The following is a 15,410-nucleotide window of genomic DNA, read 5'->3' on the forward strand; positions in this document are numbered from 1 at the left end:
GGACGGCCATAACCGTTTAGACGGTTAAGCGCCAATTAAGTAAGTAAGTAAGTAAGTGCGTTATGTTGAAGCCATAAACCCCTAGCCTCACTAAGCCAGTTCTCAGCGATAAGTTCTTATGGTGCACAGATCTTTTTCACTCCTGAGACATTATGAGCCAATCAATGCTTTCATGCAGGTGACTACGACCCGCTATCTTCTAGCGAGAAGTCTCTTGGACTTCGAAGGTCTTACAATAACAGAGGAAGTTATATACAGAGGTATCCGAAAGTGTTGCAGGAACACTCATTCCTAGTCAGCGTTTTATGTTTCAGCGGGTTCTAAATAGAACACACAATTCTATAATGTGCATATATATATCTGTGGAGTTTTGACAAAACAACTTATCTCAAGATAGGAAATATTTTAGATATTAATTGCATGTAATTTTGTCAATTGGTATGCATAATTTGGGCTTACTGGTTTATTTCTATGATGTTTAGTTAGAAAGTTACAGTATCCAAAAAATCAACTTAACTGATTTTTTTTCCAAACTGCGTCGGTGAAAACAACTTTTCTCAGTTAAGTCGAAAAATTTAAAAAACTTCAAATAATTGTAATCATTGTACATACAACTTATTTCGATTTAAGGCGACCATGAAAATAAAAATCGTATTTCACAAAGCAACCTTTTTCCAAATAAATTGTTATGTCAAATTACAATTAATTTTTTGGCAACTTATATTGAAATAGTTTGTTTTGTGAAATTAGTATCGGGGTAATTTTGAAAAAAGAAGACGTCTTATTTTGAAATACGTGCTTTTGTAAAAGTGAAAAGAGTGTTCAATATATTTTTTATCTATAAATAAGTGCCTTTCCCAAGTGGTGTATTGAAAAAAATTTCAAAAATAAGTGATTTCGGTTACAATAAAACCATTAAAACTAAATATGCAAAGGGGACGCCAGATGACAGATATGTCTAGGAATGTGTCTAAAAATACAAATCTAGTTAATTTATCAGAACCAAGTGTGTCAAAGCCATATTTTCATGATGATGGATTAGTGTTAGAGCCACTACCTAATGAGACAATGACATCTTTTGTTACTGGTGTTATTGATATACTAAATTCATATAACGTGCAACCACAAAATACGAAAAACAGTGAAAGTGATACAGAAAGTCCAGAATCTTGTGATAATGAAGATATTTTTTATGAGACAGATTTTCTTTACTCGGATTACATACCATCTACTCTGTCGAATTTGAGGTCTACTTCGGAGAATATCGAAGACAGATCAGTAGTCGCAAGTTATAGTACTAATTGGGATCTACCCGAAGAAAATGGTTCTCCCCCAAGAATGAAGGAAATGAAAAAACTTAATAAGCAAAACAAAAATTTGGGTAAAGAGTACTATACTAATAAAAATAAAAAAATGCCAGCTAAACAAATAATTTTATTTTTTTTAAACAAATTGAAAGGTTAAAAAAATGCCGCAGGAACTGTCACTTAAAACTAAACTTTGACCAGCAGAAAACCCTTTTTAAAAATTATTGGAGTTTGGGGGACTACACTAAACGCCGACAATTTGTATCAAGTTTAATTGAAGTTGAAGCGAAACATTCTGACTTTTCGAAAATCAGCAAATCCTCGAGATCGCAAATATAACTATTTGTATCACTTTGAGATCAGTTCCGCAAGACATCGGGTATGTAAAATGTGTTTCTTAAAAATATTTGGGGAAACCGAACAAATGATCAAAACAGTAAACAAATACAAAGTTCAGCTGGAGTGTGGTGGACTTATTAAGGGAGATCGCCGCGGAAAACACGCTCCATCACACAAACTCTCAATCGAAAAGCATAATGAAGTTTTGGAGCACATAAGCAGCATACCAAAATATCAAAGTCGTAGACACACCAAGATGTTGTACTTCCAAAGTTATCTCAATAGTTCTAAGTTATACAATCTGTATGCGGAAAAATTTGATGATCCAGTTTCAAAATCGAAATATTGTGAAATTTTTCGTTCATTGAATATCAAATTCAAAAAGCCGCAGCTTGATTTGTGCAACACTTGCGAGAAGTTGCAAATACAAAGTTCTTTGGACGCCGAAGAAAAATCTAGTTTTAAGTCACTACAAAAAGAGCATCACGACCAAGCAAACTTTGCCTATAGCTGTAAGAAAGCCGACAAACAACTTTCTGTAGCCGACAAAACTGTCATGATGTTTTCAATGGATTTACAACAATGCTTGCCGACTCCACATATAAATACATCAATGTTTTTTTACAAGCGTCCGTTATGGACATATAATTTCACAATGCATGAGGGATCTACAAACAAAGCCCATTGTTTCATTTGGAATGAGACAATCGCAAAATGGCGATCAAATGATATAGGGTCGTGTATTTTTAAATGCCTTTCAACGGTACCTCCGATGGTCAAACACATTATTTTATATAGTGACTCATGCCCTGGGCAAAATCGCAATGCCAATATCTGTGCAATGTTCCAAATGGTTTTAAAAAGCACAACTATTGACCACAAATTTCTTGCAGTTGGTCACACCCATATGGAATGTGACACAGTACATGCCCAAATCGAAAAAAAGAAAAAAAATTCTTCAGGATCTATCCAACATCCACATGATTGGGCAAACCTTATGGCAGCTGCGAACAAAAAGTATATCGTTCACGAACTAAAACAAAACGACTTCTTTGATTTTTCCGGCTTGTTAAAAAATAACTTTAATTGGAAAACAACAAATAGCTCAGGTACACGCATACTTTATTTTATCAAAGTCTGAGGGAAAAATCATTTTTGGTGCGATGGCGTTTCGAGAAGGCCCTGTCTCAGTAATCTACTATACTATAACTGTATATCTTTGAAGGACTTTATAAGAATTTTCTTAGCGCCCTATGCCAGTATTTTTTAATAACACCTTATTTGTTTCAGCATAAGCTCAAAAGATTATCCACGAAAATATGGGATTTATAGAAAAATTCTGAGATAGAGCGTTATTAAACGTTTTTCTTAGATTTATCGTTTTCGAACTTGCAGCGAAGATAGATTGATAATACATTCAGACTTCGATAATATCTGTAAAACTATGCGAAGTCGTTTTACTTTTACAAATCTGTTAAGCACTATCATATTATCATAATTTTTAGTAGAAAATATTTTCCCCGGGTTCACAAGTTGTCAAAAATGGATTTAAAAATGGAATAAGCAGCACACTGCAAAAATTTCTTTTTGAAATAGTCATAAAGAGAAGTTTTTAAACCCGGAGGCAGCATTTTAAACTTTTGATATGTAGAAATATATACTTCATTTATTCACTTTTAAATTATGTTTTCCCACAGGCGAGAAATTCGAATGGAAAAAGATACGCTGGTTGCGGTATAAAAAGTCTACACCAGGCGTATTGCATTATAAGAATTCCTTTGGCTGTAATGAAAGTTTCAAGGAGTTAAATATTAATCAAAGACGACGAAAAAGTTTGGATTTTTCGTTAAATAATTGCTACGCAGGACCCCTGGCTATTTCTTCCAGCAAGAAGAAAGACTTGTTGGATGTGTTACCTTTTATAAATACAGAGTTCCACTGTTACTACAAAAATTTAAAAGTTGAAGGCGATTGCGAAGTGGAAGTAGACTCAGATATTGATGAAATCGAAGAAAATGAATAACGAGATTTTAATAATAATAATAAAATTTAATATTTTAAATAATGCATATTTAACTATTCATAAAAGTTATTGGATTTCCATAAAAATATACTATGTGTTTTTTAAGTTTCACCTTATTTCACACTTGTTTGCTTGGCTAAGTCTTACAAAACAACATATTTTAAAATAGGTGGAAATTTTTATCTATTTTATGTAGAAATAGTTTTGACAAAAAAACTTAATTGAAATAAGTACAACTTTACATAAAAAAATTTTGACATAACAACATATATAATTTTAAAGGCATTTTAAAGAAAAGTACTGCATTAAGAATTAAGAAATACATTTTAAAATGCGGGGCAAATTTCCTTTTTTTATCCGCTGTATACTTTGCCTTAAATATCTTTCAGTTTTATTTAAATCACATATTTAGCTCTCATGAAAAGTTGTCAGATTTGAAATAAGTCGTTTTGTCAAAATTCCACAAATATTTTTTATGCTTTAAAATTAGCAAAATAAATCGCTTTTAAGGCGACCCACACCAGTATTGAGAAAACCTTTCTGAAAAAGTTACTTTATTTTGTCGGCTATGTCGAAAATTACCAATTTGGATTCCCGGTTTTGAATAATATTTATCAATGAGTATTTTTGAAGAATTCTCATTATTTATAATGTTCTATTTCAGAAATGTTTCAAGAAATTGTTTCTAACCGTCCATGTATCAGCTAGAAGTTTAGGCAGCATGCATTTAGGTTGTTGGATTTTGATAAAAATTTTCAGCTGAGAGATCCTCAAAGAAAATCTCTTTCTGTCAGTTGTTTGCAGAGTTAGGGTAGCTCCATACCGGCAGCTCATATTGAGTGATATTCCACTTAAATAACTTTTTGATATTACCAGCCCGAGGAATCGAATATTCTTTATGGTAGGCGCAACTACAACACAATTAGCAGAGCCTAAATTAATCACAGAGAGAGGGTTCTCGAACAAAAACATTTATTTGTTCTTCCAGCATCAAACGTTGTAAGATAAACTTAAAGTCAGGTACTCAGTCCCTAGGCAGGAACTGACTATGATACACGCCGACTTAGTAAGTAAGCATAAAGGGCATATTATGTATAACGCAGGGAGTCATATTTTCTCATGTGAACCAGAATTCGTATTATATAAGAGCATTCATTCAACCCAGTAATTGACAGTAAATCTGATTGTCTTTATGAAGTTTTTTGAATTATATAGTGGTGAAGGCGAATGCCAGTAAATGCGACGCAAAGAGTCACGGCGTCGTACATAAACTGATTATTAAGTTATCTTACCTGAACTTACTGGCTTCACTTTACTTCCGAAAAGTTACGCCAATGGCAGTTTGAAAGCGTTTATCATAGAGTGGATTTGCGGGAACAAGAGATAAAACCCTAACCATTAACATCAACTTGTTGTCACCTCTGCCAAGTGTTGTGTCGTATTAAATTACAGCTGACAACTCCCCCTCAAATGCAAAGTGCAAGATGCAACCATGTACTTGGCATCACTCGCATGACGCGAACCAGTGAAACCAGCTGTAATTTAATATGACACTACACAAGAAATACACAGGCCAACGGCTTTTGGTACGTTGAATCTAAGTCCGGTGTCAGAATTTTTAAATTGGTTATGGTTTTCGAGATATCTTTAATTTAAAAATATCTCGAAAACAAGAACCAGAAACAACAAGTAAGGAAGTCTAAGTTCGGGTGAAACCGAACATAATATGTGCTTAATAGTGTTACAAGGCTGCGCAATAATACATATACATATGGTTCTATTCTGAACTAATTTTTCTTCGAGTTACGGCTCCCGAAACATAGAGTTGCTTAGTCATAAAAGAGGCGGTGCCACGCCCATTTTTTTAAATTTGAAGTTTTTCCTATTTATTGTTATAAATCTATTTGGGAAATGAAATACCATTGATATAAAGCTCTTTTTTGTAAAGATATAGCTCATTTTATTCGCCCACGACCCTTTTAAGATCCTTAACCGATTTCGTTAATTTTCCTTCAAAGCATTCCTTATAGTAAAGGCAACCGCTCTGTCGAATTTTGTTACGATAGGTTTAACAATTTTTGATTTATGATTAATATTTGTAAAATTGATTTTATCACAAGTGGGCTGTGCTACGCCCATTTTAAAAAATGTTTATCAAACGTCTCAATATCAGTCCACACATAAAATTTTAAGGTGTATTATTAACTAAATAATCAAGTTCTTTGTGTTTTCCAAAATTTTATATATATAAAAAGTGGGCGTGATTATGATCCGATTTGGTTCATTTTCAATACAAATCTATTCTGGGTCCGGATAATCTCGTGTACAAAATTTGGTGAAGATATCTCAATATTTACTCAAGTTATCGTGTTAACGGACAGACGTAGGGACGGACGGACAGGCGGACATGGCTCAATCAAACTTTTTTCGATACTGATGATTTTGATATAAGGAAGTCTATATCTATCTCGATTCCTTTATACTTGTACAACCAATCGTTATCCAATAAAAGTTATAATACCCTGTGTACAAGTACAGCTGGGTATAAAAATCTGATTCGGAATTGAGATTTAGCTCATTTCTGCGTTAGGACATTTTTCAATTTTTGACGGCCTGTGGGTACAGGATGTGATAAGTTTCACAATCTTTATCATTGCAAAATCTATCGTAGTAGATGATCTATCCATAAATTTCCCACAGTGTGCAATTTATTTAACTTTTTCGCTACGGTGTTTTATCTCAACCAGTTTTTTGACATTTATTCTTAAACTTAGTATAAAGATATAAAAATATAGTACATGTGACCCTGTCTATGAAAAGGTCGCTTATGACTCAAAAAAGAAATTGCGAGAAAAAGCTGTTAAAGATAAACCATGCATTTCTGCCGTTTCTTAGTAGTTTTTCTTTTGCATTATGAACAGTCATGCCCAAAAGCAAAGCACAAACCAGTTTCTGGCCGATATTTTGGCTCCATTGCCATCGAAAAAAATGCTATCAAAAAAATATGAGCCACCAAAGTGGCATCGAAGGAACCAAAGGCTTCAGCGTCTTTCATTTGTGTTCTTCTTTCTCTACATTTTTAGTACACTTCTAAGCAAGTTAGGACTTTGTAGTTTTCACCACGTGAAAGAGCGTCTCAAAAACTATCGAAACCAGAAAACAAGTGGAAACATTTTTTTTGAGTCATAAGCCACCTTTTCATAGACTGGGTCACATATATAAAGTTTTCACAAAAAAAAATATGTATATATTCTGAGTGATGGTCATAGCTAATTTACATAGCCAACAAGTAGCGTAAATCTTTGTATGAGGATTACTGATATATTTTTTATATTTATCGCAAGTGTCGCTTATGTACATTTGTTTCATATATGTGAGCCGGTCTATGAAAAGGTGGCTTATGACTAAAGCACTCATCAACAGCTTTCATTTGATATCCATATTGTATAAACACATTCTAGGGGTACCCGGGTACACGTTTTGTGCTATATCTCGAGACCCTAGCCTCCCAGTGGAATGAAAATTATTCTGTACTATAGCACTCATCAACAGTTTTCATTTGATATCCATATTGTATAAACACATTCTAGGGGTACCCGGGTCCACGTTTTGGGCTATATCTCGAGACCCTAGCATCCCAGTTGTATGAAAATTATCCTCTACTACAGCACTCATCAACAGTTTTCATTTGATATCCATATAATATTGTATAAACACATTCTAGGGGTACCCGGGTCCACGTTTTGGGCTATATCTCGAGACCCTAGCAACCCAGTTGTATGAAAATTATCCTGTACTATAGGACTCATCAACAACTTTCATTTGATATCCATATTGTATAAGCACATTATAGGGGTACCCGGGCCCACGTTTTGGGCTATATCTCGAGACCCTAGCCTCCAAGTTGTACGAAAATTATCCTGGACTATAGCACTCATCAACAGGTTTTATTTGATATCCATATTGTATAACACATTCTAGGGGTACCCGGGTCCACGTTTTGGGCTATATCTCGAGACCCTAGCCTCCCAGATGTATGAAAATTATTCTGTACTATAGCACTCATCAACAGCTTTTATTTGATATCCATATTGTGCAAGCTCATTCTAGGGGTACCCGGGTCCACGTTTTGGACTATATCTCGAGACCCTAGCCTCCCAGATGTATGAAAATAATCCTGTACTATAGCACTCATCAACAGCTTTTATTTGATACCCATATTGTGCAAGCACATTCTAGGGGTACCCGGGTCCACGTTTTGGGCTATATCTCGAGACCCTAGCCATCCAGTTGTATGAAAATTATCCTGTACTATAGGACTCATCAACAACTTTCATTTGATATCCATATTGTGCAAGCACATTCTAGGGGTACCCGGGTCCACGTTTTGGGCTATATCTCGAGACCCTAGCCACCCAGTTGTATGAAAATTATCCTGTATTATAGGACTCATCAACAACTTTCATTTGATATCCATATTGTATAAACACATTCTGGGGGTACCCGGGCCCACGTTTTGGGCTATATCTCGAGACCCTAGCCTCCCAGTTGTACGAAAATTATCCTGGACTATAGCACTCATCAACAGGTTTCATTTGATATCCATATTGTATAACACATTCTAGGGGTACCCGGGTCCACTTTTTGGGCTATATCTCGAGACCCTAGCCCCCCAGTTGTATGAAAATTATCCTGTACTATAGCACTCAACAACAACTTTCATTTGATATCCATATTGTATAAACACATTCTAGGTGTACCCCGGTCCACGTTTAGGGCTATATCTCGAGAACCTAGCCTCCCAGTTGTATGAGAATTATCCTGTACTATAGCACTCATCAACAGCTTTCATTTGATATCCACATTGTATAAACCCATTCTAGGGGTACCCGGGTCCACGTTTTGGGCTATATCTCGAGACCCTAGCCTCCCAGATGTATGAAAATTATCCTGTACTATAGCACTCATCAACAGCTTTCAGTTGACTTCCATATTGTATAAACACATTCTAGGGGCATCCGGGTCCACGTTTTGGCCTATGTCTCGAGACCTCAGTCACCCAGGGGTATGAAAATTATCCTGTACTATAGCACTCATCAACAGCTTTCATTTGATATCCATATTGTATAAACACATTCTAGGGTACGCGGGTCCACGTTTTGATCTCAAGACCCTAGAGACGTAGCGAAAAAACTGGTAGACGTTGGCCGATTCTCAGACCAACCCAATATGCTCACAAAATTTCATGAAAATCGGTTCAGCCGATTCGGAGGAGTTCAGCCTCTAAAACCGTGACAGAAGAATTTTATATATTAGATTAGCATTGTATGAAATGAGTATTGGCCTTAACGTGATCCAATTTCGGAACTTCTATAAATACCAGGTAAAGAGATATTTCTTACCCAGCTTTCCCTATGGAATACCCATTTAGTAAAAAAAATCATTAACTGAGTTGAGAACTGCTATGCTACCAATCGGCTTTTCTCTTTATTCGTTAAATTTTATAAACTCGACATTAAGCCTTGAAACAATGAATATTACAAGATAACACAATATGAACGAAATACAACATGTCGCGTGATTAGCAGCTGTAACATACTTTGATAATCGCATTAGAATTCTTCTAATTCGCCTAATTTGGTGGCAATGTTGTCGTTTGTAATTTAGGTTCTAGTTTTTGTTTTATCCTGTTACGCCTGTTACGCTTTTGCTTACGAATTCTGAAAAGCAAATCTTGTTTAGCATTCTGATGCCTGCTCCTGAAACCATCAAGATTATTGTCGGCAGCTTTATCACCAACTTGTACTAATTTCTCATTAACATCAATCTGACCCGAAACATTATGCGTCAGGAGCAACGTGCCCACTACGGCAAATAATAAAAATATTAAGGGCTTCATTTCTTTCTAAGAAATATGTTATACGAGCTCACCGACTAGTTAACTTATAACTGCAGGCGTGTCTGTTCCGTCATCACTTTTATAGGTAGACTTATCAAAACAAAACAAAGCAAGTAAAACAGTTGTGCAAAAGAAGGCCACAATAATTTTCAGAGAACCCAAATGTTTTCATTAGAATACGCGAAAGATGAAAACAATTAAAAACAAGTAAGGACGGGACTGTCTTCGGCTGTGCCGACGACTTCATACCTTTCATGAATGGGGCTGAACAATAATCTTATCCCACTCGTAATATCCGAATAATCGGCTGTATAAGGTAAGAAATATATAGTGAACAGATGAACGTACCTTAGCGCTTTTTAGGATAAATATAAAATAAAAAATAGGCAGGTACTTTGTGTGAGGATGAAAAGTTCCACGTTTTTTGTGGTCTACATGTAAAACCTATGATCACGAATCACTTATTTCAACAATATATGACGTAAGCGTGAGTATTTGATGAAATTTGATGCTTCTAGCCGTAAAAAAGGAGGCAGAAATGACAGTTTAAATGGGGTATATACCATATATACCACCGATCTCGATGATTTTTTCAGACAACAATATATGCTACATACGAAAGCATTTGGTGAAATTTGAAGCTTCTAGCTGTTAAAATGGGGAAGTAATCACGAAAAGCTTATTATCTGAACAATCGGTTGCGGGGGATATACGCTATATATTGCTATATATACGACCTATCTCATCCATTTTTTTAGACAATAATATGTGCAATATACGAAAGCATACGGTGAAGCTTGAAGCTTCAATCTGATAAATTGAGGATGATATGAAAAAAATCCTCTTTTCTGAAAAATCTGTTATATGGGGGGATATATGCTATAGTGGTCCGATCCGGCCGGTTCCGACAAATGTCTAATCGGACACCTAAATATGCCCGCTCAGCAAATTTTATCAAGATATCTCAAATATTGGGGGCTAGTTTGCATACAAACAAACAGACGGACATGGCTAAATCAACTCAGCTCTTCATCCTAATAATTTCGGTGGGTCTATCTATTTTCTTTAATTACTTACAATTTTGAGATTCGTGACGAAGTTAATATACCATTTCATTTTCATGAAAGGTATAAAAAATAAATACCTGTCATGATTTACCTCCGAAGAGATTTAGGCCGAGCTTCTCGCCTAATTTTTTTAAGTCTTGTTCATTATAATTTTTCCTACAAATTCGCGAGATGGGACCTAAATGCTTATGCCAACTATGAACGGCTTTTGCAAGTTATACGAGTTTTCACTGACAAGGTTTTCCTATCAGAAATACACCCGTAGTGTCTACCACTGCCCTGGGGCGACCACGCTTAGAAAACCTTACGGTCACTAAACTTTTGTATTGCACTTTTATAATTTTAAATAAAACTGTCGAAGTAACGATTAGGTTATAACAAAATTCACAAAATTAATTATTTGTGCCCGCTGGAAGTCAAAGAAGAGCGTAACGATCGCAACATTATAAATTCCATAAATTGTATGAATCTCATATCATACCACACATTGTAAAATTTTCTCACAAAACCCACTTTAACCATCTTACCATATCTTTATTTGAAATTGCATTTCTTGATTCAATAACAAAAGGTTTCGGATGTAGCATTTTTTTAAATTTGGCACTCCGCACACATGGTTGTTTTTTAGAAAGAAACGAAAAAGGGGAATAATGTAATCCCATTTTTAAGAAGGTACTAACAAAAAATTATGCATAATGGATGCGTAGTAGTGAGCAGTATTAGATTAAAATAGCAAAAGAAATGTAAGTTTAGAATCTTCTGTGATAGTCTATTGTCCACTCCAGGGATAGTCCTAGCCAGGAAGCAATGAGTTTTGAAGGTTGCTATAAAGCTTTCTGTTGGCACTTATTTCAGACCAAAGGAAGAAAAATCACCCATATGGCGCTTACAGATGTCTGCCCAAACCTGATATCTCCGGATACAGACTGTTAGACAAACAAATTCAGACTGGCGCCTCAGAAGTTAAAGTTCCTTTAAAATAAGTACAATGTGGCGGCATCTAACACTTCTGCAACGGGGGGAAGAAAAGCTTCCGTTCCCAAAATAAAAAATCATGAGGTGCAGCCATGCGCTACTTTTATCCCAAGGATGTGGAAGGTGTGAACGCTGTTGTATGTTTATCAACCCTAGCATTCAGGGTTCAAAGCCCGACAGAAACAGCGGCAAAATACTTAAGAATAAGGTTTCGATGGGTGGTCGTCCCTCTGCAGTAATTTGCCCAATACACTTCGTATTCGATCGGTGTTATTCCTCACGGAGGTATATCGTGTCAAGTGTGTATTATGTTAATCAATGTAGAAAGCAATGAGTTCATATCGAGAGCTCTCTAGGGCATGTATCCCGGCCGACATGCCCATAGGACGTTCACATCGACATATAGTGCTCTGCTTCATCTAACCGCATAAATCCAGTGTGCTTTTGGATGCAGAGACTGTTGTTTGCATCTATATCCGGCTCCTAGTATTCTACATATGCCTATTTAAATGACAGTATTTAATATTGAACCAATTTTATTGTTATTAATGGAAATTTACTGGATTCTACTTGTATAATTTTGTCAAAATTTTCCACAAATGTATTCACTTGTTTAACATTTTTTATTCGAAAGTACTTAAATTCTATCTGAGTTGTTGTCAAAATATACTTATTTATTCACTACAATTGTATATTTAAAACTAAACTACTTACTTACTTACTTAATTGGCGCTTAACCGTCTAAACGGTTATGGCCGTCCAACAAGGCGCGCCAGTCGTTCCTTCGCTCCGCCAACCGGCGCCAATTGGTCACACCAAGGGAGTTTAAATCGTTTTCCACCTGGTCCTTCCAACGGAGGGGGGGGGGCGCCCTCTACCTCTGCTTCCATAGGCGAGTTCCGATAGAAACACTTTCTTCGTACAGCTCATCATTAAATCTTCTTCGGTACTCGCCATCGCCAACGCGTAAAGGTCCATAAATCTTTCGAAGAACTTTTCTCTCGAACACTCCCAAAGCCGCTTCATCTGCTGTTGTCATGGTCCATGCTTCTGTCCCGTATAGCAGGACGGGTACGATAAGTGACTTGTAGAGTATGATTTTCGTTCGCCGAGAGAGGACTTTACTTTTCAATTGCCTACCTAGTCCAAAGTAGCATTTATTGGCAAGATTGATTCTTCGTTGGATTTCAGTGCTGATGATTTTGCTAGTGTTGATGCTGGTTCCCAAATAAACAAAGTCTTTTACTATTTCGAAATTATGGCTGCCAACAGTAGCGTGGTTGCCAAGGCGCGTATGCGCTGACTCTTTGCTGGATGACAGCAGGTACTTCGTTTTGTCCTCATTCACAATCAAACCCATCTTTACCGCATCTTTTTCCAGTTTGGAGTAAGCAGAACTAACAGCGCGGGTGTTTAGGCCAATGATATCAATGTCATCAGCATAGCCAGTAATTGCACGCTTTTATAGTATATTGTTCCTGTGCGGTTAAGTTCTGCAGCTAGTATAATTTTCTCCAGCATCAAATTAAAGAAATCGCACGATAGGGGGTCACCCTGTCTGAAACCTCGTTTAGTTTCGAACGGCTCGGAGAGGTCCTTCCCAATTCTGACTAAGCTGATGGTGTTGCTCAACGTCATTTTGTACAGCCGTATAAGTTTTGCGGGGAAACCAAATTCAGACATAGCGGCATATAGGCAGCTCCTTTTCGTGCTGTCGAAGGCGGCTTTAAAGTCGACGAAGAGGTGATGTGTGTCGATTCTCTTTTCACGGGTTTTTTCCAAGATTTGGCGCATTGTGAAAATCTGGTCGATGGTAGATTTACCAGGTCTGAAGCCGCACTGATAAGGTCCAATCAGCCGGTTCACTTGAAAGGACCTTATATGCGATATTGAGAAGGCTGATTCCACGATAGTTGGTGCATTTTGCAGTATCCCCCTTCTTGTGGACCGGGCAAAGAACACTTAGATTCCAACCGTCGGGCATGCACTCTTCCGCCCATATTTTGCTAAGAAGCTGCTGCATGCGCCTTACCATCTCTTAGCCGCCGTACTTGAATATTTCCGCAGGCTATCCATCAGCGCCCACGTCCTTGTTGTTTTTCAATCTGGTTATTGCTATTCTAACTTCGTCATAATCGGGCGGGGGGACATATATTCCATCATCATCGATTGCGGGATCGGGTTTTTCATCTCTGCGCGCTGAATTGCTGCCTCCATTTAGGAGAACAGAGAAGTGTTCCCTCCATAATCTAAGCACTCTCTGGACATCAGTTACAAGGTCGCCGTTTTCGTTCCTACAGGAGTTTGCCCCGGTCTTAAAACCTTCCGTCTGTCGCCTTATTTTTTGGTAAAATTCTCGGGCGTTATTCCTGGTGGCTAGCAGCTCAAGCTCCTCCAAACTAAACTACATATCGCTCATTTACTTCAATAGTGTTTAAATCCAAAAACACGACTTTTGAGTTAATAACATATAAACGTACCCAATATCATGATCTATTTTGTATAAAAAATCTTTGTGATCAGTTAAAAATTTACCACGTGCTATAAAAATGAAAATATGCCTTTATATGCACAACATATGGCAGTTAAAATCTTTGAATGGCTCTCCTGGAAAATTGTGTTTTTTGAGTTATGACACTATTGAGGCGATATGTCATCTGTATTTGATTAGCGAAACATGCTAATATTGCTATATACAATTGTTTTTGTTATTGATATTTATCTAATAAATATATTTATCTAATATAAATAACATAAACTACATGTGATTCTTATACATTTGTATAAACATAGTATTTGCATGAAATATTTTTATTATCAAAATAAATAAAAAACAAGTAAGGAGGGGACTTCATACCTTTCATGAATGGGGCTGAACAATAATTTTATCCCATTCGTAATATCCAAATAATCGGCTGTATAAGATAAGAAATATATAGTGAACAGAAGTATATACATACCTAAGCGATTTTTAAAATAAATATAAAATAAACAAGTAAGGAAGGCTAACTTCGGGTATAACCGAACATTACATACTCAGCTGAGAGCTTTGGAGACAAAATAAGGGAAAATCACCATGTAGTTAAATGAACCTAGGGTAACCTTGGAATGTGTTTGTATGACATAGGTATCAAATGGAAGGTATTAAAGAGTATTTTATATTTATATTTATTTATTTAATCAACAAACAAGGTGTTTATAGACTGTTAATATACAACGAAGGATCCCTGTCGTATCATTAAATTAATGAGGAGGTAAGTGCAGTCAAATGAGCCCGAAACGATATCAAAGACAACGTACATTGACAACAGAGTTCGTCTGGAGTCTAGTGACATAAGATTTATCAATAAACAGCGAGAGTGGTATGATGGTACAGGGTCTACAAAGTTCATCGACCGCAACGCAAAGCTCACAAAAGCTCTCTGAACAGACTCCAACCTCTTGATATAAACATCATGGAAAGGTCTTCAAACAAATACCGCATACTCCAACCTCGATCTTACTAAAGATGTGTACAATAGCTTGAAAGTATAAGGATCTGAAAATAATGAGCAGTTACGGCGGATAAAAGCCAACGCTTTAGAAACTATATAGCTTATGTGAGTGGTAAAAGTCAGCTTAGTATCAAAATACACACCCAAATCTTTAACTTTGGTTGACTTTTTTAATTGAACGTCTGAAATACTATACGATGTAGGAACTACACCAGAACCTTTAGCATAAGTGGTAAAATGACACTTACCAATATTTAGGAATAGAAGATTACGGACACACCAATGGTATATGTTTCAAGCTCATTT

General features: G+C 36.3%; 2 protein-coding genes across 5 annotated transcripts in view; both read left to right on the forward strand.

The window, feature by feature from the left end:
- The window catches only part of LOC137251076 (scoloptoxin SSD14), a 151,239-nt gene that overhangs the window by 105,210 nt on the left and 30,619 nt on the right, over positions 1 to 15,410 (forward strand). The gene's annotated exons all lie outside the window — the stretch shown is intronic.
- On the forward strand, positions 1,732 to 3,775 carry LOC137247792 (uncharacterized). The gene is made up of 2 exons (XM_067778741.1): positions 1,732 to 2,755; positions 3,344 to 3,775. Exons 1-2 carry the CDS (start codon positions 1,732 to 1,734, stop codon positions 3,667 to 3,669), a joined length of 1,350 nt encoding a protein of 449 aa, XP_067634842.1. The 3' UTR covers positions 3,670 to 3,775.

Source organism: Eurosta solidaginis, chromosome 4 (assembly GCF_040869045.1).
Source record: "Eurosta solidaginis isolate ZX-2024a chromosome 4, ASM4086904v1, whole genome shotgun sequence".
NCBI classification, from domain to species: domain Eukaryota; kingdom Metazoa; phylum Arthropoda; class Insecta; order Diptera; family Tephritidae; genus Eurosta; species Eurosta solidaginis.

What these genes read in the sequence shown, in the direction of transcription:
- LOC137247792 (XM_067778741.1), top strand. Translation starts at nt 1,732, where the DNA reads ATGATCAAAACAGTAAACAAATACAAAGTTCAGCTGGAGTGTGGTGGA. An exon ending in GAAAACAACAAATAGCTCAG is followed by an intron (nt 2,756 to 3,343) that starts GTACACGCATAC and finishes GTTTTCCCACAG; the next exon opens with GCGAGAAATTCGAATGGAAA.